Source organism: Cebidichthys violaceus, unplaced genomic scaffold (genome assembly GCF_023349555.1).
Source record: "Cebidichthys violaceus isolate CVI_PGR_0920_01 unplaced genomic scaffold, fCebVio1.0.p SCAF_5, whole genome shotgun sequence".
NCBI lineage: Eukaryota > Metazoa > Chordata > Actinopteri > Perciformes > Stichaeidae > Cebidichthys > Cebidichthys violaceus.
This window is the reverse complement of record NW_027176705.1, coordinates 3,387,970-3,413,681: the sequence shown is the minus strand read 5'-3', so window position 1 is coordinate 3,413,681 and position 25,712 is coordinate 3,387,970. Positions and strand designations below refer to the sequence as shown.

The following is a 25,712-nucleotide window of genomic DNA, read 5'->3' as shown; positions in this document are numbered from 1 at the left end:
TTGTACCTTTCCGAAGATAACTCACCACAAATTTCTACTTTTTCTCATTCATGTTGACTTAAAAGATGAGATTTAAAATTCAGTTTTATCTCATTTGATAGTGAAGCGTGACTCTTAAACCATGGCCCTCTAACCCTCCATCCCTTAGTCGAGAAAAAAAGCAAACCACCAGCTCAACTAACTGTGCCTCTTCCTATATTACAGCACAAGCAGCCTATGCCTATGAGAGATTCACTTCTACAACACAAATAAGGCTTTCACTTTTTCGAGCAAACAGCATAGCGGGTGTGGGAGCTATCACAAAAAACAAACAAGCTAATTTCTTGCAAATGCGAATCCTCCTTACAGATAATCACATCATCACACAAGCTGTGTGTGCACTTCAGCAGAATATGGGCTCATGACAACCACTCCTCCTACCACACAAAAACAACTAAATTGAATAAGCCCACATCTCAAACACACATCCACGCATGCACACGGCCAACATAAGCAACACATGCATAACGACTGTTTTCCCAAATAAACTACCATACACAACAGTGGCAGCAGCGGCCAGAATAATATCAGTTGGCATGGCGGCCGTAAAAATAAAATCAGAACTAATGACTTCTCAAATTATTTTTTTTAGAACAGCCTATAATAGGCCCACGTCGGTTGCCCTTGCAGAACGTGAATGCACATGCACCATGCAGCCAACGTGCAGCTGCTGAGAGTCTGAAATGCAATGAAAGATAAACAGGGAATTTGGAAGGGCAGGTATCTTTCCTGTGCACTGTGAGGAATAATCGCCCAAATGCGGCGCAAACCCGTGTGGGTATATGCATGCACCGCGTCTAATGGGCGGTTAAGGTGGAGCGTGAGAGGGTAGGAGACACCAAGTTTAATGAGTCCTGTCACAATACCGCAGTAAAAACCTTACTGTGAAAAGAAAAACATGTGATTAATATACATACAAAATACAACCATTTAAAGTTGTATGCCCCACCCTCATCGAACTCTTTCCACGTCGTTGTTGTCCACTAATTGGTTATGAGAACTTTGCAACAACGTTGAAGGAAAGCAAAACAGAAGATAGTCAGTGAATCACTTCCTTTCCTGAGAACCGAGAATATTACTTTTTGTGTAGTTCTGTTTAGCTTCACAACATTATCAGCTCCTCTCTCTCTGTGGCTAAATGATGTTATGTTCCCTGTATTGGCAACAAGCTTTGAGGAAATTGAACTTGACGAAATGAATGTATCTTTGGCTGTGTGGCGACAGCATGTGACCCGAGCTGATTGTTTTTAAGGATGTCCCCACATATCGCAACACGTCCACTATAACATAAACGCTAATGTGACTTATTAATTTATGCGCAGCACCACTGCCAACACCCAGTTGTTGTATTCACGGTTTGGTGTTTGCAGGCATCTTATATGCAGTGTGTGTTTTTCTGTTCTCATCAAGTTCAGATTTGCAACCCTGCCTGAATCATGCATGACAAATGTCATACAGTAGCTGAGAAAATGCCTTAATGAATTAAACATATGACACCTAATCTCTTATGAAGGGGATGATTTCAGTAACTTGTCACACCTGTCACACAGCATTTCCTCAGAATCGACTGATTATTCCGTATCCTGTGTGAACCTCATACGAAGCGCAGGGATCCAGTGCGGGCGCATAGTGTTCACATTCCATTGAGTGCACACAGCAGATGTGTAAATGCATTTATTGTATAAGACATTTTTGACAGGTGTTCATTGTTAGAAACATACAAATGTCATCACCACATGCCAAAGATTCTGTATTGCCGTCACCTACTCTTGTTCTGTTGCTCCACTGAATGTCAGAATCTCGTTGTTGCATCTCGTCAATGAGCGTACAGTATGATCATGAGCTACCCACATGAGAAAAATACAGATCAAATGAAAGAACGGGCTATTTACAGTAAAAAGAGCAATACATTGGATACCAAAGACTAGGCCTATTCTGCATTGAAAGAAGTGAAGAAAAAACTAAAAATCTCGAAACTACTTTGTTACAAACTGTAACAAACACATTTTGGTGCTCTGCCGTTGTTCAATCATCATTTACAGATATTAAAGTAAAGTATGTAATCAAACCCCATTTTTCATACTTGTTATGGTAAGCATTTGTTTCTGCAATAGCTATTCAATGTATTTACAGTTAGTAATTACCTCTCTATATAGTAGTTTCAACTGTTATATCATATTACTGTTGTATTAAGGCAAACCCAATATCTCCTACTGCTGCTGGTTCACAAAAATGGGGTGACTTTTATTGTAAAGCAGTCCTAGGAATCTTTTTGTCAACACGATTAGTGTTAACTACAATCATAGACAGAAATGTGAAAAACTAAACAAGACGTCAGCAAGTTTTCAGCGGATCAGTTCTAAATAGTGTGGGGATTAATGGAACAAGAAGTCACAGCGAGCTGTTGATGAAGAGCTGCAGGCGACAGGCTGTACAACTACAACTTCTCAGCAAGATAACCAACTCCTGTTACTGTGCCCTGCTGTCGAGCAGAAAACTACTATCAAATCACAGTTGCTCATGGCATGACGGAGGAAGTCCAATTATTGACTGACTTCTTTAATAAAACTGGGGTATGTTTGCTTCCACTGTAAACAGATACACAAGTTGCTCTTCTGATGTACTGCTGCTTACAAAGTAGCTACCCAAGAGTGTTAGATGAAGTATGAAACACATTGGTTGTTACCATCAGTAACCACAGGTGTCGCAAACCTATCAGGACTGAAATGTTAAGGATTATTTTGAATATTACTTACTCATTGTTTGCATCCCAACATTGTGTGATCTTTGTTGTATTCAACAGAATTGTGAGTTTTAGCTGTGTGCTGCAACACAGTGGTAGGAGGCCATAGTGAACCAAACAACAGGAAACAGCTCACTCACTGGAGAGGTAGGTGGAGACGGCTTTCTTACGCTCTGCATTATGATGCTTAGTCTGTAGCCATAGTGTTCTTTCCAACAACTATTTGAATTATTCAGATTATCAAAAAAAAAAAAAAAAAAATGAGTTCATTGAATTTCACAAATTACAGTAACAGGTCAAACTGGATAAACAAAATACAATCAGTTACAGTAAGATACTGTCCATTATTAAAGTAATGCATCACTGGAATATTTGTATATACATTCTTCAAAAGTTCTAGATGACCTATGTTCCATCTGACCAGTGTTGGTAGTTGAAGAAGAGACCCCAAGACAGTGTAAATATACAGCTTACATGTGAGTCAGTCTGGTTTTCTGGAAAGCACCATTGTCTGCCAGTTGAGCTTCCTCTCCGTGATTTACTGAAATAACAAAAGGACGAACGGGGACAAAACACAAATATGCAAGGATTTGGAGGAGTACAGCGACCAGAGCTGACGGTCTGTTTTCATGTTGACTTAAAATTTGATGCAAATATGACCTGCTGTCTTCCTCTTGCTGTTAACACAACGTTAAACTGGACGTGCTCAGAAAATCACAGTAGCTCAGCCTGACCCACTGAGGCAGTGAAGAGAAAAAAACAAAACAAACTAACCAAAAAAACCTAACGCACATTATAGTTCTTCTGAGTCACTGGGCATCTCTGTCTGTCCCCACACGGCATGGATGAATGTAGCTGGGAAGACTTTGTCCCCTTAATTTTATTTGTTGGATCGCAGCTGAACCCTGACTTGTCTGGAACTCATTTCAGCACCGGCACCATTACACACTTCCTTTATAATTCAAACAGAGCCACTCGGCCGGGGGTGTGCACATGTTTGTGTGTAGATACAGTAAACACCCTTTTTGAGAGCAAATGATGTGTTCCAACATTAACCAAACCAGACTGGTAGAGATGCAATATGAGACATATAGTGGGTAGGACAATCTTTTGACGTACGTACATTGAAGGAATGTGAATTAGTCATTGTTGGGATTTCAAGATGGAATTAAGCATTATGCAAAATTGTGTGTGTGCATGTCTACTTGAAACCCCCACATTATTTTCAGTGCCAGTGGAACCCTTGTTTGCCAAGGGCTCAGGATACCGAGACAGCACAAAATAGTTGAGACAAACGACAAAGAACCAACAACAAATGGATTCCATTCACATTTCAATGGAATAGCAATCAGGGTCACTCGAGTGTGGCAGCCTTCCAGTGCCTGATCAAGACCTGTAAAATAAAACAGACTTTTGTCAGAGGAATTTTAACATTCCAGGCTCATGTAATATGAGATACAGTACATAATGAACAATTTGACCGTGCCCAAACTAAATAACTGCTCAGATAAGGTTATCAACTGTCTTCCACCCAGTGAGTTACAAACAATTCTCATTCCATTCATAGGAAAGATATTTAATGTTCACATTTGATACTTTTATCTTATTCACACCTTAATGTCAAAACTATACAAAAACATTTGCTGTTATAATTTAATTGTGGTTAACCAAACACTCAAATTGGTGAGAAGTTTACTAAGCCCCACCCTCCTTACTTACTGTTGCTATGCCTATAAATCTTCACGTTCTCGCACCGTACACAACGCAGTTTACAGTGATATTAGTGGCGCATTTACCACTATTATTCTTAAATGATTTAAAAAAACAAAAACAATATAGGTCCTTGATTTTAGGCAGAGGTAGACATAAGCCAGCATCTTTTTTCTAGCTGATGACATAACTGTCGCTGGCAGTTTTAAAACGACTAAAAACTTGTAAAACATGTTGTTAAACATGCACAAGTTACATGTCCAAGTCAAAGAATCAGCATCCTTAGCAGTCTTGTATTGCAGTGCAGAGCCGGTTATTTAAAACGTATGATTAGCCTATTATTTCAGTGGAAAAAACCCTGTGAATAGCTGGATAGCTAAAGTGCTTGTTCATATTTTCAAATAGTATGTTTTTCTTTTAACGTTCCAAGCAAAACAGCTTTTACGATGAGGAATAACCAATGTGTTTGGTGGGAGTTGCTGGAGTGCCAACTTCCCCAAATCTAACAAAGTGCAGGACAGGGCAGCTAAATAAACTCTGACGATAGCTTTTAGTTGCTGCTGATTGGGCAATCGTTCTTCAAGGGCGGGACTTAGCATAAAAAATAAGTGTTATTTCCTGGGCTGCTGCATTGAAACCTTGAATCAAATATTTTTGATACACGTGCAATCATTTGACATTAAAAACCTTTTTAAAACCCGTTTTGTGGTCAGTTACAGTACATCAATATATAATACATCAAAAACTATTTTCAAGTGCATATGTATTCTATCCCTATTATATTTGAAGCCGATTGTAACAATCAATATGTATTGTTATCTATGTAGGTGCTCTTTTGTTTAAAATGAAAATGTAATTAATTCATATTCAATGATGATTATGTTCATTTAATTTAATTTGGGCAGACAATGTTTGTAACCATAATGAGTGTGGATATAATTACATACATGAACATGATGTGAATGTTTTTTTCTTTTTTCAAATATTGAATCTTTTCAAATATCACATGTTAATGTTGGAAAAAGGGCTTGTGGCATCTGCTAATGTAATTCTTTTATTGGCATCACTACCTAAGTATTACATTCAGCTTTCATTAACTCAGAATATGCTTTGGCAAACATATTTTCAAATGTATCTTTCACTGTACCAGTGAAACTGAGGGAGACCGACTAGAGCACTTGAACCTAATGATGCTTTCCTCATGTATAGACATTCTCTATATTAAGTCTTTTCAAGAGGATATGATAGTAATTCTGAGTGCAATGATACACTTCCTTAAAACACGATTCAAAAGTTCAACACCCCTTCATCTCCCTTTGAGGGAGGATATGAAAGTTTCAGAGATTATTAATCTTAAATGGAGAATGAGAACATAATTAATTTAATCATCAAATATTTCAGCCAGGAACCCATTAATTCCACTAAGTAATTCAAAACACTATGAGGCTCTTCATAAAACTGCGTTTAGCTGCCACCCCTTATGTGGTTCAGTGTTACTCTACACGACACAAACCGATGTATGGTTTGTCTTTTAGTTCACATTCTACAAAAACACAATATCTAAAAATTGCCCAGGCTTTACTTGTACGAATAAGCAGCAGATTATGAGAACATTGGTAATAAATGTAAAACTCTCCCAGTGACTTCACTAATTACTAATTCATTACTAATCAATTACCAACTATGTGTCAAAAGTGTGTATGTTCAGTCTTACTTACTGTGTTATCTTGCAGTTGTTTGTTGTAACAAACCGTCCTGTGTAGTGTATGTTACACCTGACCACATTGTTGGTGAAGTCTGATTCCAGCACCAAGAATTTGGGATTAACCTGGAGCTAAGAGAAAAAAAGATAGAAGACACTATAACTCACCATAGTCACAAAACAGCTGATGGGCCCAACACTTAAGTGTGTCCAGCCACACTGACCCAATAAAATATGCATGAAAACTAGACAAGAGGATGGATGGGAAACCACTGAGCCATGAAGTGCTTGCTGATAACTAGAAACCTAAAAATTTCAGGAACTTCATCACTCTTTTACTACCCAGATCAATTTGGGTTTGTTTTGGTGGCCTTGACCCTCACCGTCTTCCATGAATTGTGCTGCCAGGTCCATGCACACTTGATTCTCACATGACCCTTACCTTTAATATGTATTTTCCAGGCTGGATGTCTGTGATATCGATCCATTGGCAGTCGATATCAGCATTGTATGTATCGTAGCAGCCTGGGCTCAGACCCTGAAGAAACAGAGGGGAGGAGAGACGCTCATGAGGAATACTGATCAGAGTCAAAAACAGTTCTGCTAAGAATATTGCGGGTCACCAAATGAAGCTTAAATTTCTAATTTTGTGTTTTGGTTTGCTGTGTTACCTGAGTGTGAGTGGTACAGGCATAGCGCTTCAGGTGGCCAAAGTCACAGGTGGTGTCCTCCAGACAGAAGCTAGCCTTGTGTCCCTCTGCCACTTTACGGCCAGTACTGACCTCCAGTAAATCATAGTGGCTGAACTCATCCATACTGTGGTAGTGTCTGTCGGAACAAGCGAAAGACAAAAGTGAAAGGAACATCTAGGTTTAGGTGGGATATCAAAGAGTTAATTCTAGTGTGATCTGTTATGCCATGCCAGTATCTGGGCAGAACATATAGTCAGTTTATTAAGTTTGTTAATTACATTGCCATTTATTTATTTATTTAGCGTATCCAAGTTGAAGTGTAACTTTAAAGGCCATCAGTGAATCGGCTGACCTGTAGACCTCATCTGCTAACAAGTGATGTTGCACCTTGACTGAACACATCATGAAGTATCAAAGGACAATGGATACTAATTAACGGCAACAATAAAGTGTTGTTGAAGCACGACATTAACACCCTAATGATGTATGAATGCTGTTAATTAGCTTGTATCAGTCGGCAAGATCAGAAGCGTTTGTGTGTGCGTTAGAGTATTCATTTATGTGTGTGTGTGCGCGTGCACTTGTGGCTATTTTCATGTGTACGTGCACATATCTGTGTGTGTGTTCCACAGTATGTGTGTATTTGTGTGCAATTTGGAGTGTGTTTGTTTGCACAGCTTTAGCGGCTTAGGAAAGCTTGTATGCACATGGCCACTGATCATCTCAACTGATCCGGAATATGAACAAAGTGACCACGGTCCATTTGAAATCATTGCAATATTAACAGCTATATGGCTAGCTATCTCTCCCAAATATCCAAGTGACGCTATTCAGTTTTTACAAGCCAAATTTTGTCACAGAATAAGCATACAATAAAGGATATATTCCTTGTTATGGTTGTTTCTCTGTAAATCAGAATCAGAACTGTTTATTGCCAAGTACGTTACACATACAAGGCATTTAGCTAGGTGATTGGTGCGTAACAGTAAACACAGTGCAATAGTACAAGAAATAATTTAAAAAGTTGAAAATATGAAAATGTAGAATAAAATATGGTAACAAACAAACAAACAAACACGAGTATGTTAAAACAAGTATATTATTAAAGTGTCTATTGTATATTAATAGAGAAAAGATGTGCAAGGCTGTGTAACTGTAAGACATTGTCCTGGGATGTAAGTGTCTGAGTCAGTCGGTGTCTCGGGCTTTATTGATGAGCCCAACTGCAAATGGGAAGAAACAGTTTTTTTGGCGTGAGGACCTGGTCCTGATGGACCGCAGCCTCTTGCCAGAAGGAAGGACCTCAAAGAGTTTGTGTCCAGGGTGAGAGGTGTTGGCTAACATTTTTCTTGCCCGCCTCAGGGTCCTGGAGGCAAACAAGTTGTGGAGGGATGGCATATTGCAGCCAATCAGTCTCTCAGCAGAGCGAATGATACGTTCCAGGCGGTGAGGGAGGAGGAGAGGATGGACTCAATGATGGCTGTGTAAAAGTGAACCATCATTGTCTTTGGCAGGTTGAACTTCTTCAGCTGCCTCAGGAAGTACATCCTCTGCTGAGCCTTCTTTGTGATGGAGCTGATATTAATCTCTCACTTGAGGTCCTGGGTTATGGTGGAGCCCAGAAAGCGGAAGGACTCCACAGCGTCAACGAGGGAGTCACACAGGGTGATGTGGGCAGGTGGGGCAACGTTCTTCCTGAAATCCACAACCATCTCCGCTGTCTTTAGAGTGTTGAGCTCTAAGTTGTTAAGTCTGCACCAGGTCACGAGATCTCCCACCTGTAGGCAAATTCATCCCCATCAAAAGATGAGTCCAATGAGGGTGGTGTCATCCGCGAACTTCAGGAGCTTAAAGGACTGGGGAGTAGAGGTGTAGCTGTTTGTACAAAGGGAGAAGAGCAGAGGGGAAATAATGCAGCCTTGGGGGAAACCTGATGGTCTGAGAGACAGACATGTTTCCACAGCTTCACAGGCTGCTTCCTGTCAGACAGGAAGTCTGTGATCCACTTACAGGTGGAGTTGGGCACATTCAGCTGGGAGAGCTTGCCCTGCAGCAGAGACGGGATGATGGTATTGAAGGCAGAACTGAAGTCTACAAACAGGATCCTGGCGTTGGTTCCTGAGGAGTCCAGATGCTGGACGATGAAGTGAAGGGCCATATTGACTGTGTCGTCTACAGTACAGACCTGTTGGCTCTGTAGGCGAACTGCAGAAGGGTCCAGGAGTGGGTCGTTAAGGGTTTTGAGGTGGGACAGGGCAAGGTGCTCAAAAGACTTCATAACCACAGAGGTCAGGGCGATGGGCCTCTGGTCATTAAGTCCTGTGATCCTTGATTTTTTGGGGACAGGAGATGATGGTGGAGGTCTTGAAGCAGGCTGTGCGTACATGTCAGAAAGCCAAAGGTGAACCATGTTGTGTAGTCGCAAAGTGCAGAAGTCAACATAATGGCAGAAAAAACCCTTTCAACGCCATGAGCAAACTTTGCTTTTCCACACAGTAGCTCATAGAAGGTGCTGAAAATCAACTGTAAGCTAACCGGTATGCTGTTGCTGGCGCAAATTTGTGCTAAATCTATTCCAGTCGAATCAGAGACTGTATGTAAGAAGTGGACGTAGCCACTGAGACGTCACCCATTGGTTTGTGGACTGTTGTTCTGAAGCCTTCAGTTTGGGGTTTTGGCCATCACCATCTTGGTTTTTGGCCATCGCCATCATGTTTTCTTGCAACCAGAAGTGACACATGAGGGTGGAACTAAACACAAACGAACGCTGAATAGGACATTTTTAGGCAACGCTGTGAAACACACTGTGATAGGTTTAAATTTGTAAGACGAAAGCATGGACAACACCCAGACTGAACAAGCCGTGGCAGCGACCTGTCAATCACGCCTTAAAGCATACCCTGCCTTATTGTCTATTTTACTCTGAATGGGACTATAATTTACGAAATGAACATCATGCTGTTTTGAAGAAGACTTCAAGCTAGCGGTTAAGACCATAAACTCATGTTTGCAGTATTAACTGATGTAATAAATCAAGTGAGAAGTGGGGTAATTTCTCACAGACTTTTATACAATCACTTATTTTTGCACATTGCTTTCACTTATTTAAACTGGAGGTGTCAACCTGAAGCTAATGCAGCAGATTAACACCCTATCTTACTGAAGGTTAGGGAGGTGTTTATCTAACTCTGTGGTCAGTTTGGAGAATGTGGGTGTTGTACTATTGTATTGCATTGTATCATATGATCTTAGTTTTTTTTCAACCCATACTGACAAAATACGTAGTATTTATGTCTACGACATATATCATCATCTAACAACACCCCAAATAACAGTACAACATTTAAAATGAGCACAGAGTTCAATCAGCTTGGACACAATCTCAACAAAAGCTGAGAAAGATAAACCTTATAAAGTGAACCATAGGTATCTGAGTCATTAACTTAGTCATTGTAAATAGCAACATACAGTATCACAGTGGTATGAACAAGGCATATCATCAACTGCCAAATTTCCTCATTTGAAAAACATGATATGAATAGCTATTTGGACATCTTTCTGACAAAACAACCACAAATAAGTGAGTACAATCCACTTAATACAAGGAATATATGAAAAGCAACAACAATAAAAATATGCCCTGGTGTTTGTGTGGGCTGGAATACATTGTTCATTCAGTGTGGAGTGAAGGCATGTAAGGAAAATCTGGAGAAGTTCATGATCCCATTAGCTGCACTTTGAGTCTTTTAGATACAAAAATGTCCGACAACAAGTGTTCCTGAAGGGGACACCAAAAATAAATAATACATTACAGGATCTAAATACACATCCAGTTATTGTATGTATTTATTTCCATTATCCTTTGATTCTTAAATTACTCCATACAGTACATTTAAGTGGTGTTGACTTTAGTTGCTGCAGCAGGTGAGGTAAGCACTGGATCTCCTCACACAAACTCAGACTATATAAACATTGCCCTTTCGTGTTACTTCAGCCCATGTTACAACATAGCAACAGCTTTTACTGGAACAGTCATTAAAGATTGAAGGATGACTTGGAAGAAAACATGGGTACTTTCCACTAATGGAGCAAGTGACCATTCAAGGACTCATTTTTTTCCATAGGAGAGGCAACCAATTATGAGCTTCTCTCAGGTAGAAACCTGTCAGTTGTTATCTGCAGCTGAACACTATCTGTATTCTGACTAACATGCAAATACACATGACTGAGTGTGTTTACAGGCTTTTTGTGCAATGCATGTGTGTGTATGTATAAACCATAAACCAGGGCAGGAGGGCCTCGAAGGTTAAAGCATAGTCTTTGTTTTCCCGGAACTGGTGTTCATTTCAGTGGCAGTCTTGAGATGATTATCAACAGTAAATGAGTGTGTGTGAAATAGAAAGGAAGAGTGCGGGAAGCAAGGAAAAAGATTGAGAGTGGGAGGTGCTGGATTATTAGGTTCCTGGAAGGGTCCCCTGTCTGGATCCCCTCACTGACTATGTCAACTGTGGAGAATGTAGTGTTGGAAGGATACATAGAGGATTTAACAAGAGTCATTTGTAATTGTAACAAATACAATACAATACAAAACATTCCAATCCTTCTTTGAAGTAGTGAGTCATTTTCCACTTGTGTTGCAACAAACAAAACTTTCAGGGTTCCTTGAATTGTAGCACTGGTTGTAAAACACAGAGAACTATAGTAGGTTCTGTGAGAACTATTTAGCAGTGACCTGACATTTGCACTCCACAAACAGCAACCAGGATATGAAGACATACATCCAAGCCGCTGCACAAATAGCAGCCATGATCTCTGACCACTAAGGCCACGAGCTTCAATAAAGTTGTACCATGAGGGACAAAAAATGAACAGCACTATGATTAACCTTTCACTATCACTCAAAAAAGTTCTGCCAAACAAGCCAAGCATTTTAATGACTTCTACTTGTTTCCCACACTGATTGGCATACAAAAATAAGTTGTCATGGAATTCTGTGTCCTCGTTTGTGTAAAAAAAAAAAAAACGTACAGAATTCCAACATTTTCACAGCACCATGATACTCAAGAGGATGCTGTTCCTGTCCCTTTTTCTAATACTCCAGTCAGAAAGATGGGGGTGAAAGTAATGAAAAGCAAAACTGTCAACTACACAGCTTATTCAACAGAAATGTAGGGCAGGAAAGTTTATTATGAGAATCTGGGCTAGAGATTTTCTTCCCCTAAAGAGAATTCTTTGTTAACAAACACTCTGTCCCAGTAACCCATATCCATGCCATCATACTTAAGCAGCTGTGTGATCTGGTGTCACAGATCGACAGGAAAAATGGATTGATTTGTCATTCCAATCACACAGCCAGTGGAATGATTGTCTTGGCTTTCTGCCTCATGGGAACCACTGTGTAGATGCAGACTGATGTCAGACAGAAACAACACCGCCAATCTCCTAACGGCCAGTCAACATTCCTCTAAGATGAGAATAGTAAAGCAGGGCCTGGCACCAGCGTCAGTGGGCAGACTTGCTGAAATTGAGATAAAAGCCAGTCTATGGAATATATTGTCATAAAACACTGACGAAACCCCCTCATCAGTAGTCCCCCAGAGCCACGACTGGCTTGCTAAATCAACTACAATCTGTCCACTGAGAAAGACACAGTGAGGAATTTGCTTTCTAAAGTGATCAAACCCACAAAACTACATACCATTATTTTTCATGTAATGTTGAGTATTTTGTCCTGTTGTTTTATTTTTAATGGACTCCATACTGTAGGTTTAGAACCCCCTATCTCCTCTTTAGACCAGGAAACTGAAATACAGTATATGTGTACTTTCTCAGTCAACCAGGGGAAGTCTTGTCTTTTCTTGCAGTATGACCGTATGGCACACTATGGATCTAATGGGGCACTGAGACACCCAATCTGCATTTACCTTTGAGTGAAATGACATTGACATGTGCTTAATCAACTTGGTGGACATTAACTCAGTGCTCTGTTAAGTCTTTTCTGACCACAGAACATCTATTTCATGTCTGTCTGTCTAGGGAGAGTTTCCTTATCCAAAGCAAGGGTTCAAGGACAGAGGGTGTCAAGACCCCTTGATGCAAATTTGTGATTTGTGATATAAATAAAATTGACTTGACTTCACTCTGTGTCTAGGCTCATCTTGATTGATACAGGAAATGCAAAACATACATGGTCATCATGGTTCCGTACATTCTTGGGAGCATTTCTATTTCCTCTCAACGGCTCTCAACATGGCGACGGCTGATTTAATTTACACAACCCCAATGGATTTGAAACTAATCAGTCAATATGTGGTTGAAGTGTAGACTTTCAGCTTTAATTCAATGTCTAAAACAAAAAAATCACTATGACCATTTAGGAATTACAGCCACCCAAATTTTCAGAGGCTCAAAAAGTAATTGGACAATTGTCTGACAAACGGTTTCATGGCCAGATGTGTTCTATTCTGTCACTCTTTCATGACAAATGATGCCAACAATAGGATTCAAAATGTTATATTTGCAGTTGGTAGTTGGTCCTTGGAACTCTCAGCATGCGGACCAAAAAGGTGTCAATACAAGTGAAGGAGGCCATTATTAGGTTAAAAAAATTGGTGTACCGTGGAGAAGAGGAAGGCATTCCATTGTTAAAGTCTACAATCAAGAGACGCCTTCATGAATCTAAATACAGAGGGTTTACAACAAGGTGCAAACCACTGGTAACACTGAAGAACAGGAAGGCCTCATTTGACTTTGCCAGAAAACATCTGAAAAAGCCTGACCAGTTTCAGAAAAAGATTCTTTGGAGAGATGAAACCAAGATGAACTTGTACCAGAATGATTAGAAGAGAAAAGTGTGGAGAAGGAAAGGAACGGCTCATGATCCAAAGCATACCACATCATCTGTTTAACATGGTGGAGGCAGTGCTTTGGATGGGCATGTACGTATGGCTGCCAGTGGAACATGATCACTAGTGTTCATTGATGATGTCACAGCTGATAGAAGCAGCAGGGTGAGTTCTGAGGTGTTTAGGGCTGAACTATCTGTTCAGATTAAGCCAAATGCTACAAAACTGATTGGATGGCGCTTCACAGTGCAGATGGATAATGACCTAAAACATGCTGTGAAAATAACCCAAGAGCTTCTTAATTCAAAGGAATGGAATATTCTTCAATGGCCGTCAGTCACCTGATCTCAACCCAAGTGAGCAGCTTTTCACTTCCTTAAGATAAAAGTGAAGCAGAAAGACCCACAAACAAGCAGCAGCTGAAGGAGGCTGCAGTAAAAGGTCTGTCAAAGCATCTCAAGGGAGGAAACTCACCGTTTTTGGTGATGTTTATGGAGCCAGACTTCAGGCAATCATTGACTGCAAAGGATTTTCCTCCAAGTATTAAAAATAATGATTATATTCACAATTATTTTAGTTTGTCCAATTACTTTTGAGCCTCTGAAAATGGGGATGACTGTGTAGAAATGGCAATATTCCTTAACGGTCATTGTGATTTTTTTGTTTTAGACATTGAATTAAAGTCTGAAAGTCTACACTTCAACCACATATTGAATGATTAGTTTCAAATCCATTGGGGTTGTGTAAAAAAGCAAAATTAGAAAAGTTGTGTCACAGTCCAAATACTTATGGACCTGACTGTATGTCCATGAAGATGAGATATGAGTTTACAGTTAGTTGTAATTCCTCCTCGACATTGAGGAGGTTGGTTTAAGGCGTTTTGCTGATAACACTCATTGAAATCTTGCTTCTTCACAGTATATTTTGTTTCAACAGAGAATAGTGCAACGTGTTGAGCATAAGCACCTTTGTGCGTGCTCCTAGCTCTAGTCACCTGTGGAGGTACGAACAAAGCTTAACAGTGCAAACACTGGCAAAAGTGCTGGCAGAGCTAACCTGGTGTTAACCTGAGAACCACAGGAGGAGCATCGGTCTGGACGCTGTTATCAGCTGTAACCGCCGCATGAGCGTAATGCAGAGCGGCATACTGTGCATACACTAAAAGCATCCACAGCCGGCCTGGCCTTCATACCAGACTTCATTCTCTGCATAGACTTTGCTCCACTATATTTTTAAATAGCAAAAAGTTGTTTGCTGTTATATAAATGCCCTGAATATATAGAATATAGCACCTTTGAATTATTCATTTTTCATTAAATATTATTAGTCACAAATTCTGGTAGATCAGGAAGTTTACAACTTTTAGAAGCTTACTATCAGAACTACCAACTAGATCTGTCTATTTTGTAATATTGCAGTAACCTTGTTATGCGTAAGGTGATCAACATATACCAGCCTATGTTTACAGATATTAGTTACATAAATAATGACAGTCTGTAAGAATAAAATAAGATAAAGATGCCTGCCAGCTATGTCCCTGGATGCCACAATGGATAACAACATAGCCAGTAGAGCATTATTATCTGATTGGGTGACATCTGTTTTGTATTAAGTACTTACTGGTGACAGCTATGCCACTCCCAGGTTTGACGTGGCCTGTTGGGCATGAAGTCGGCAGTCCCCCTGTTCTTCACCCTCTGAGGAAATCGCAGCAGGACCCTTACATCGTAGTCTGTGGTCTCAGGGCCATAGGCAGAGCTGAATGGTGGACACATATATCAGGACCAAAAACATTGAGGAAAACTGTACAACTGGCTGCAAAAAGAATGTCCGCAAGTCTGTTTCTTATAACTTAGACAAGAAAAGAAAAAAAGAGCAGGACTGGAAAGGCTTGGAGGCAGAAGCATATCTACTAAATAATTCATTCTACAGATTACAACCATCTCTCCACATACACAGTTTCAACACGGGGAGAAGGAACATGCTGCTGCACGATTCATTTTTTTGTGTGAAAAAGGAGGAACAACCGAGTTCACAATGCCACTGAAGATCTAAGCCATTCATCTTGTGGCTGTTGTTGACATTGGAGTGTATGGCAAATTACAACAGCCCATCTGTCGGTGATTGCTGCAAACTCAGACAGGATATGAAAGGGCTTTGAAGGATGGCTGTGCTTGTGATGGGAAGAGGGCAAATAGAGCAGCCATGGGGACAGCACACTTCCATCATTTCAATAGTGTCTTTAGTACAGAGGCAGTCAAAGGGCCCAGGCCCGGGGCTCAGGGGATGCTGTCCACAACACAGAGAAATTAAACTAACAACAGTCTCTATCCCAGAAGGTGACCAGGATTCGGTTCACTTACATTGTGATGTTGGTAAACTTTTTTCATTATTTCTAGTATAATCCTGAAGGCAACTTTAGACTTGTGGATGGTTCACTCTCTAGTTAATGTTGCCCAAAGGTGAAGTAGCTTATAAAGAACATTATTTCATAATGGACAGGACATCAGAGGGCTACATTGAGAAGAGAAATAATTAATTGTTTCTTCAATTTGTTTTTTCGGGTGTGCTAACCACTGAGCCACCCTTAACATATTGCAGAAACCATTAAAATAAGAACATTTGTCCCCAACATGATAACATGAACATGAAAACAGAACCCATAGGGACAAGAGCATGTTTGATACTGTGAGAATAAAATATATAAATAACAGAATAACCTAAGCCAGCAAAGTACATCCAGAATTGGGCTTACCTTGAAAGACATTTTTCTTCAGCAGCACAGCGGAGAGAGTACATGTGGGCTCTCTGGATATATGTGGAAGCCTGGACATAGTTGGGATCAGGAACCAGGTCAGGCAAACCTAAAATGATAGACAGGCTGCTCAACCTACGTTGTAATTCAGCCACTATAAATAAGACACAACGTTGCTCCAACAAGTCAAGTGAAAGTAATTTGCTCACAAAAAAAATCTGAAATCGTATAAATCTGCTACAAATACTGAAAACAAAAGAGACATTTTAGACTCTAACATGATAGTATATGCCATATATTTAAAAATAAAGCTGACCAACTACATTTATAACACTGCTATTTCACTGTGATTTTACTTAGTGATTCAATGATTAGTAGTCTGTGACAGGTCACCTTTTGATCTCTTTGAATTCCAGCCCTTACCGTCACGGCCAACAAAGCACCCCAGAAACAGAAAACTCATTCACATATTTGTCATCAACTTTTTATTACCTGGTATTTATATGGTGGTGCTGATCAGAGGATATGATGGGCCCACAGTTCAAGACTGGGTCACTCTTAAAAGAGCTTTTGACCACTAATTACTGTGAATTCCAGATCATCATCATGGTTTTCTAGTGAGACACTTTTGCTCTGTAAGCCAGTCCGACAGGGTGAGTTTGAGTTTTGAGCATAAGAGCTGCAAAAAGGGAACCTTTTTTATACCAATAATTTCTTGGCTAATGTCATATGATCTTCCATGTGCACTGATCTTTATATGAACCTGTCACTTTAACTAAACCTTTAATATAGTAAAGACAGAAAGACTAGTCATATCTGTTTGGGTTAAGGCTGAACTTGTAAGTATCTGAGCTGCAGCATCACAGAAGAGCTCGTTGCAATGCACTCTGTGTTTTTCATACTTTGGATTCTGCAAACAAGTGACAGAGATGAAGAGATGAGGGAAGGCACAGGCGCACAGAGATACAGCAAGAGAGCCAGACAGAGACACAGAGAGGGAGAACGTGCGTGCCAGGGCAAAAACAACAGTGATCTCACACCACTGCTGTTTTGAAAGTGGGCGACTGACCAAGTCCGTCAGAAAACCTGAGGAACAAGTAAAAAAAGCAGGCCTTACTTGTCAGAGTGAATGTCTGTCTGTCCCGTTCCCAGTAAAGGCCATGCCAGCAAGGGTCTCTGGCGCAACTTACCACCCCTCTCTGTTTAGCATACAAAGGCCAGACACACTTTAATGTGAGCTTGTACAAGCAGTTTAAAGTCAAACCATCCGACCTTTCAGCCTGGAAGTGTTAATAAAATCACAACAAATTATGTGCAACTTGAATTTCTGTTGCTGCTTAAACCATGGAAAAGAAAGTAGATAATGAAAAACACACCCACCGTCTTTTGATTTTTGGATTAACACAAAGGGCTTTAGCAACAATCGGTTAATGCAAACCAGACTGGAAGTTTTAGATTTTACATTTGCCCAGTTTAACATCCTGGTAAGTCCTCCCTTTCAGCTCCAAGTTGAAATAAAGGCTTTGCCTTTGCGAGCATTGTGTAAACATCCTATATGACATCTCTCTCCGAGGCAGACGTAAAGAACAGGAGAATCCTCCTGGGGCACACCATGATGTAAACACTGTAAGACCAGTGAGAATGCAGAGTTCTCCCAGCAGCACTCTCAAGCTATTTTTTTTCCTCCTCACCCTAGAAAGGCTTTGTTCTCTGCCTCCTAATCTTTTGAAATGTGAAATTGGGTGTCTTTCAGAGGGATCAAGTGTATTGAGAAGCCAGAGCTGATCAGCTCTTGACAGCATGTGACAAAGCCACACATTACACTCTAAGTGGGGCACGGAGAAAAGAAACTGAGTCTTGCCATGCATTTTATACCATCTAATATAGCGTAATAAAATATTTGAGGGCTCCCTCTCCAGATACTCCTGCTTTAAGCGCCTGGCTGTTAGCTGCAGGGGACTGACGGATCAGAATACTTGAAATTCAGGTAATTTAAAAATGAAAAATCACAATAGCGTTGGATGATTAAGTAGAAAGTATATCACAGCTTTGTTTGCTAGGTAGTTTATTTTACTCCAATTGTTAATATCTTTTTTCATGATTATCAACCATTTTACTTTTGGTCAGTAGATATATTGCAGATTAAGTTCAGTAATATTGAGAAGCTAATATCGTTTTTCTTAATTTGAAGATATGATTTTGAAGACAATGATTAAAATAGCAGCAGCTCTGCCTTTCAGAATTAATCTTACAGTCTAATTATTCTAACGTACGACTGCTTGTCACGTAATATGAGAGCAAGTAAGGGTGAGTTGAAATGTGGGGACAATATGCAAACTTTTTTAACTGATCTTTACCATTATACTTAATTACAAAACCACTGAAACATTGCAGCTTTCAAATCTACACTCAAAAGAGTGCACAATCCAATTCTGCAACTGGGCAAGAGTACTACTAACAGAGAAAACTACACATGTGAATAGATGTGATTCATCTGAATGTGTTCTCAAATTGAACTCATCGTTGATCAGAGTCTGTTCTTTGTCAGTTTGCCCGATAACACAATACAGGGATTTCTCAGGGGGACAAAAAGACAAAGGATAATGGCTGAGCTTCAGGAGCACACCATCTATTTCTTTAACCTTGGTATTAGAACTGGTGTTGGGCGCCTCATGTCAAGTGGAGATGGCTTGAAGTCATTGCCCCTTTACAAACTCGAGGGCCATGCTGACTGATGTGAAAGCCAATGTGTGTTGAGAAAAAACATTCACAAACTTGATCAGTTGGTCCAATTTGGCACATATGGCAAACTGATATGTTTTTAACACTTTGAACACAGAGTACTTAAGAGTGTGCTGTGTAATGTTCTTGCTCTCTTTATGCCCCCTGTAGGGGTGGCTGTGGGTCAAGCCCTATTCATTATAAGTGATTCTGGAAACAACTTGTATGTCCAACCATTTGACAGTTAAAGGCAATGACTGGAAAGTGGTTCTGGTTAGTGCACCAATGCTAAACCTACCCTAAACCTATTTGGGTTTTGTTGTTTTAAAAATGTATTTATCTTATTTTACGAGCACCGTGGTCATAGAAACATGTTTATTTCGATATATTGTATAGCAGTGTACCTTGTGTACTTTACCGCCTCTAACAGGACACAACATTGCCCTTTGAAATGGCATTAATATGCTTAATAAATATGCTTGTCTGTTGACTAAAGTTTTGAGCAGATCTAAAACTTGTAGATCACAATAGTTATTATGGTACTGCAACAGCTTAATGATGTGCCATGAAGCAGTGCAATAAAAATGTCAGCTTTCCAACAGCTCCCAATGGTGGAATCTTTATCACAGTGATTACTGGGAGCACTCAGGCATCTGCACACATGTTGGCTTTTTGTGCTGTAGAAATGGCTCCCAGCACTAGAGTGGCTAATGAATGATGGTTGCAACACACACAGTGCACTACAGAGACTGCCACACAGTTAGGCAGATCATTGAGTAACACAAAAGGTAAATCTGCATTTATTAAGAGTCTGAGAATCTCATTGGAGGTCCTCATCTCCTGTCGGCTCAGACCAGACACAGCCTCTGGTGGTCAGAGCATAGAAAACCTTTCACATGTTGTTTGCATTTAGTTAAGTCATGTTTCCCTCCAGCATTAACGATAAGCTCAAGAGAAACGTCTTCCTTAACAGCACTTTATGAAAATATATTATTTAAGCCAGGGTATTAACACTCACTCTTCCCCTAAGAATTCTAACTAAATATTTTTTGGATTTCCTGTAGCTGAAGCAATGGACCCCATGTGTAACAGGGACTTTCCATGCTCTCCCTCCCCCTCAGGGAGTGGTGAATTACTGTATCCCCCTCCCTTGCTTCCCCTGTCCTGTCCCTCAAGCCCAGGAGGCAGACACGGCCCACCAACACCCCCTGTCACCAGACCCCCTATGAGGTCACCACTACCATTCCCCAATTCCACACACCGCGTGAACCAGTCTACTTTTGTGTTGCACAGACCTCCCCACACAAAAAACACAGTGGTTCTTGTGTGCTCTCTGTACATTGGCAGGGTTTGTGCAACACCTGGTTTCAATAACCATACAAGAGGGAAAAGATGAACCCTGTGTCCACTTCACTTTGTTTGTAAACTGAAAAACAGGCTGAACTATGAGTGGATATTTTATTCTGATTACTGCAGATATCTGACAAACATGAAAGAAGAATATTGTAAAAACATGACTGCATGCTTTGAGGGGGTGGTGAGCTCTCTACTCCCCTAGGTTTTACAAATTTCAAATACATGTGTCCAGCAACTAGAAATCAAATCAAAGACAGAAATACCTTTAGGGTGAATGCCCACAAGTGAATATGTTCCCTGTTTCCACTATAAATGTGAAATATTCTAAGTGCCTTGGAATTGGCTCCAAATCAGACTTCCCACCCATGTGCCTCTCCTAATTTTATCAACATTTGAAATAAAGGATACATTGTGTTAGCTCACAAAACCCAAAGCAAAAAGCTTACCATACCTCTCTGTTCTGCTCTGTACACACTCCCGACATTCATGCTGGGGGTCTCGATGCCAGAGTTTGGAGAATTTCTGCCTGGAGGAACGGGCTGCAGGAAAGGAGGCTGGGGTCTTCCAAATGGAGGAAACTGCTCATACTGAGGGCTCCTGACTTGTGGTTGACCAGCTGGTCCTGTCCTGTCCACTATTGCGGGAGCTGCCTGGTTGGCATCAGGGGCAGAGACAGCAGGGACAGCAGGAGCAGTCTCCCTGTTGAAGAGACTGTGAGTGTATCTGTGGTCCAGACCATCTGCAATTGGTGGTTGGACAGCACGTGCAGGCTCCACAGGATTGGGCCCATAGCCATAAGACTGGTAGTAACGGTAGCTATCGTCGCTAAAATCAGGGGGAGAACCCGGGAGCACTGGGGCCGAATCTCCATACACTCCACCGGTATACCCCTGTCCAGCACCATACCCCTGTCCAGCACCATATCCTCCACCACCATACACCCCACCGCCATATCCTCCACCGGCAACAGGCTGAAAAGGTGGCTCATAGCTCCTGACTGGCCCTGCTCCAAAACTAGGGTCGTAAGGTATTGGTTGGAAGGGAGGCTGTTGAGGAAAAGGGTTCTGTTGGTAGGATGGTATATTATAAGAGGATGAAGAAAAGGATGATGACGATGATGAAGATCCTGTGGATGGCCTAAGGCGTGTGCTAGAGGATCCCTGGAACTGACTACCCCCTGTGGTGCCTGCAGTCTGTCTCCAGTTATCAGGCACTTGCCCAAATCCAAAAGGATGCCTTGCCTGCCCACGGACAGTTTCAGAGGATCCTCTTGGTGGAGCCTGTCGGCGAACATTGCCTCCCTGAGGTCTATGTGAAGAACGTGGACGATTGTCTGCCACAACTACCCTGGGACCTCTGTCTTGGGCCCCTGCCCCAGCAGGGACATATTCAGCTCCACTATTCAGCAGGCTAAACAGCCGTCCATTGTTCTCCCATTGTATCACCTGCCTCCAAGGGATGGCAGAGCTGTCCTGCCCCTGGCCCCGACTCTGGCTCTGCTCCTGAGTCCGTGTGGCAACCTGAGCCTGCCCTGAGCCCAGCAGGACGAATACCAAACATGCCACAACAATAGACAACATACCGGCTCCAAAGACGCCACAGCTCACCACACGGTAAAAAAAAAAAAAACTCCAGTCCACCAGCAGCTCAAACTCAAACCACCTGTAGCACTGTCAACAAAACGTGTATCTTCTTCTCGCAGTTACAACTTTGGTGAGAGTGTTGAGACAGATGCAGGGTTGAAAAGTAAGCCTGTGTTTGAGTGCATCTGCAGGTCTTCACTGCCAGCAGTAGAGGAGGTTGAATGTGCATTAAGTAGCAATCACACCCAGGAGAGTGAAAGTGGGCTTCAGAAGACCCACTGGTGGCGTTACCGTCTGTTGCTGTGAGAATATATCCTGAGTTCTTGTGGGTCGGTTGGCTTGCCTGTCAGTAGACTGAGCATTGCTTTCTGCCTTCTGGAAAGAATTGTCTGTGCACTGCACGGCTGCAAGCTTCTATTTGCCTGATTGCTTACAATGGGCTGTGAAAAAAATCTCAAACTTTTTTTAAGGAGAGGTCCCACATGGCCCTAGTGCTAGTGATGTTTCATGGCCTGCAGCAGCCAGGGCTCCATGAGGCTTCCACAGTCAACATTACCATCAGCAAAGGCATTCAGATATATAACACATCTCACTTTCAAGGGTTTTGCTTTCTCTTCTCATCTTGTGCAGTACAAGCATAGATACTCAGAACATGACCTTGATTTTTCTAAAGGTGTTTCAAAGGCTTGTTATGTTTTAGCTTTGCCTTTAAACCTTGAATAAATGCAATAACTATGTGCAGATATAAATGACTGGTAACAGGGACACTCACTGATGCCAATCAAACAATAAACAGCACAAACAATGAGCAGTTATTAAGGATATACTGTCCGGCAATCCGTAATGTGACTTTATATGAAAAAATGTAGTCTTGTATGTACAACACAATTGGTCAATATTGATGTGATGGGTATGTTACGACATGTGGTCTGTATCCTCCACCCTAAACATATCAAAGTGAGGTCAATTAGGAAGGTAGGGAACCTTCCTCCCACCAAACACACATCAACACCCCTCCACCTCTCCTCATTCCTCTTGCTGCTTGTAGTACGCTCAATGCACAAAAGACATGCATACATGCAGAGCTCCGCAGCAAGACAACACTGGGTGTGCTGTTGTCTTGAATGCTATCAAAGCACTGTTGCACTCTGAGACCCTCATTTACACAAATGCTCTGAGAGACAAGTCATTAATAAACACTTTCATGTCGGATAAAAGCGTGTGTTTATTGCTTGCCTTGATAGAGTGAGTGGACGCAGGGTTGCAAGGTATTTTCCTTGGCACGGTTTGCATGGGCAATGGCCACAATGTGCCACAGTCCGAATAAAGGACAATATTTCTCCAGGGCTGGACAGGATCCAGAAAAAACAACCTGATGCACACATGCTGATTTCAATTGAAGTCCTCTCCCACAAATGCACAAGAGAAGCTCCATCATGATCATTCCTGCCCAATGGAATGTCGGGAGAAGTCTTCAGGGAAAATATTTTAGCCATGAGCGTAGAGCTGAGGACATCAATATGGATATGATATCATTACTATATATGTAACACATCTGGGTCTTCAGACATGAGCTGGTTCTTCATACAGCTATACAATGACTCATAACACATATATAAAAGGCTGACACAGTCATGACTGAAAATCTAATGTTATTCACTTTACATTGTATTTTTTCTTCAACTTAAACACAATTAGTTGAACAAATCAGCCTGTTAAGGAAATGCTTCCTACTCACTGTAGGAATAAGTAAGAATAAGAATATATGAGAGGTCAACATTTTGGTTTTACAACTTTTATGCTAGCATGTATTCTATTGCCACGTGATAGGTGAAGTATCTTTGTATTTTTCACTAGCCCCATTGTGTGTGTGTGTGTGTGTGTGTGTCTGTGTAGATCTTTTTGCTGTGATACCCTAAGAGAGGATTTTGCTTGAAAGAGACAAAATGGAGAAATTCGTTAAGGAAGGACAGTGTCAGATTCTTCTGGGCTTACACTGTCCCACTTTGTTCAGTGCTTTTTAAAGACAGGATTCTTGCTATCTTTTGGATCAGTTGTTTTCACTTCTCACTCCTGCATTGGTAATACATCCCCTTTTGGCTTTTTTTAAAGCTATATTAAGCTTCATTTTTTTCTTAATTACAGATTGATCCCAGGGGATTTTCCTCAAGAGACAGAAATTGCTTCTTTAAAGAGGCAGACCAACAGAGAGCCTTGGAATCCTTTCACTGAAACATTCCACAGAGATTAGTCTAAGTTGTGAGGCAAGGTTGGTTGTTTTTGTGTGACTGCTGTGTGCGTCTCCTGTCTGCTGGAAACACCATGTACTCTGTGAAGTTCTGTGAAAGAAGGCATTGATCTGAGTGACTATGCAGCACAGGAGGAAAGCCCAGGGAGTAGGCATCCTGCTGAGAGCCACCTTTAGCTGCGCAGAGTGAGAGCTATAGAGATGCTTTTATATACTTGGAACTACATTCATCCTCTGAGTCAAGACAGTAGATGGAAGTTCTCATATGTGACAACAAACTTATCAGTGTTTTTAGTTCAGAATTCTATTGAACTAAGAATTTTGGATGATGATAAAATAAAAATACAAACTAATACAATATGTATCAAACTATGTCCTGGTTCTGTGTCCTATGAGGAAACTCAAGCAGTTTTGCCTAAAACACGGACCAATCACAGTCTTGTGATTAAACTGACAAAGGTTTTTTAACTGATACATCTTTTTTAAATCAGGCCAGATACCACATGTCCTTTCTTTTTCTGTCAAAAGAGATGCCTGTTCTCCATGGAAACGTGTTTGGAGCAGTGCAGATTTCATGCAAATGTTGACAGCTGACAACACAAGTTCAAATAAAGAGAAGAGATCTCATAATTAGGGAAAAGATAGCTTTCTTATATTAAAGTCTTTCAACCTTGCAGCTGTCAGATGTTGAAAGAGTTGCACTTTGCAATATACTTATTTGATCCTTCCTTATTCCAAGAGGAAATTGTCTGATATACAAAATGAAAGATAGATGAAGAACATACAGAAAAAAGCAAAAGTTAGACTGGCTGCCTGTGTAGAACGGCTCCTATCCTGCACATACCAAATCCCCATCCTGCATTTGTGTTTCAGGAATTAGAATGGAACAATGCAGCTACGGTTCAGCAAACTTGTTGGTAAAAAAACGAAGAATTCAGTTATGGCAAAGTTTGTGTATTCAACGTCAGACATGATGATAAACCACTTCCTGAAGTTGGTTAGGAATTAAACACATTCAGCATTTAGTTGTCCTACAGCTTTCCTTCCCATCTGTAATCTGCTGGAAAAACATTAAAAGACTGCTGTGGCTGCATTTTCTGTGGAACATTTCCGGCTATTTTGTAAAGAATGTTGTGGGTCATGGGAGGGGATTCTTTTCATTATTATTATTGAATCTAAACATTAAGGAAAGTGCCATTGCTGTTAAGAAGCATTTATTTTATGTAAGTTTTAAAATAGGTCAGTTGAATTATTCAAACACGGCCGCACTAAAATGAGTTTATTAGTGCAGTGAAAGCAGTAAGTGTAACAATGCAAA

General features: G+C 40.9%; 1 protein-coding gene across 1 annotated transcript; it reads right to left on the bottom strand.

The window, feature by feature from the left end:
- Nucleotides 1–1,698: 1,698 nt before the first annotated feature.
- On the bottom strand, nt 1,699–22,526 carry loxl1 (lysyl oxidase-like 1). Its single transcript, XM_068730831.1, has 7 exons — nt 21,015–22,526; nt 16,487–16,595; nt 15,352–15,489; nt 6,866–7,022; nt 6,637–6,732; nt 6,211–6,326; nt 1,699–4,175 (listed from the first exon to the last, which is right to left on the bottom strand). Exons 1-7 carry the CDS (start codon nt 22,141–22,143, stop codon nt 4,169–4,171), a joined length of 1,752 nt encoding a protein of 583 aa, XP_068586932.1. The 5' UTR covers nt 22,144–22,526; the 3' UTR covers nt 1,699–4,168.
- Nucleotides 22,527–25,712: the final 3,186 nt, after the last annotated feature.

Excerpts from the sequence above, each read along its gene's own strand:
- loxl1 (XM_068730831.1), bottom strand. The coding sequence starts at position 22,143 with ATGTTGTCTATTGTTGTGGCATGTTTGGTATTCGTCCTGCTGGGCTCA. Across the intron at positions 15,490-16,486 it reads GAAGAAAAATGTCTTTCAAG|CTCTGCCTATGGCCCTGAGA; the intron begins GTAAGCCCAATT and ends TCCACCATTCAG. Across the intron at positions 6,327-6,636 it reads CTGGAAAATACATATTAAAG|CTCCAGGTTAATCCCAAATT; the intron begins GTAAGGGTCATG and ends TTTTTCTCTTAG.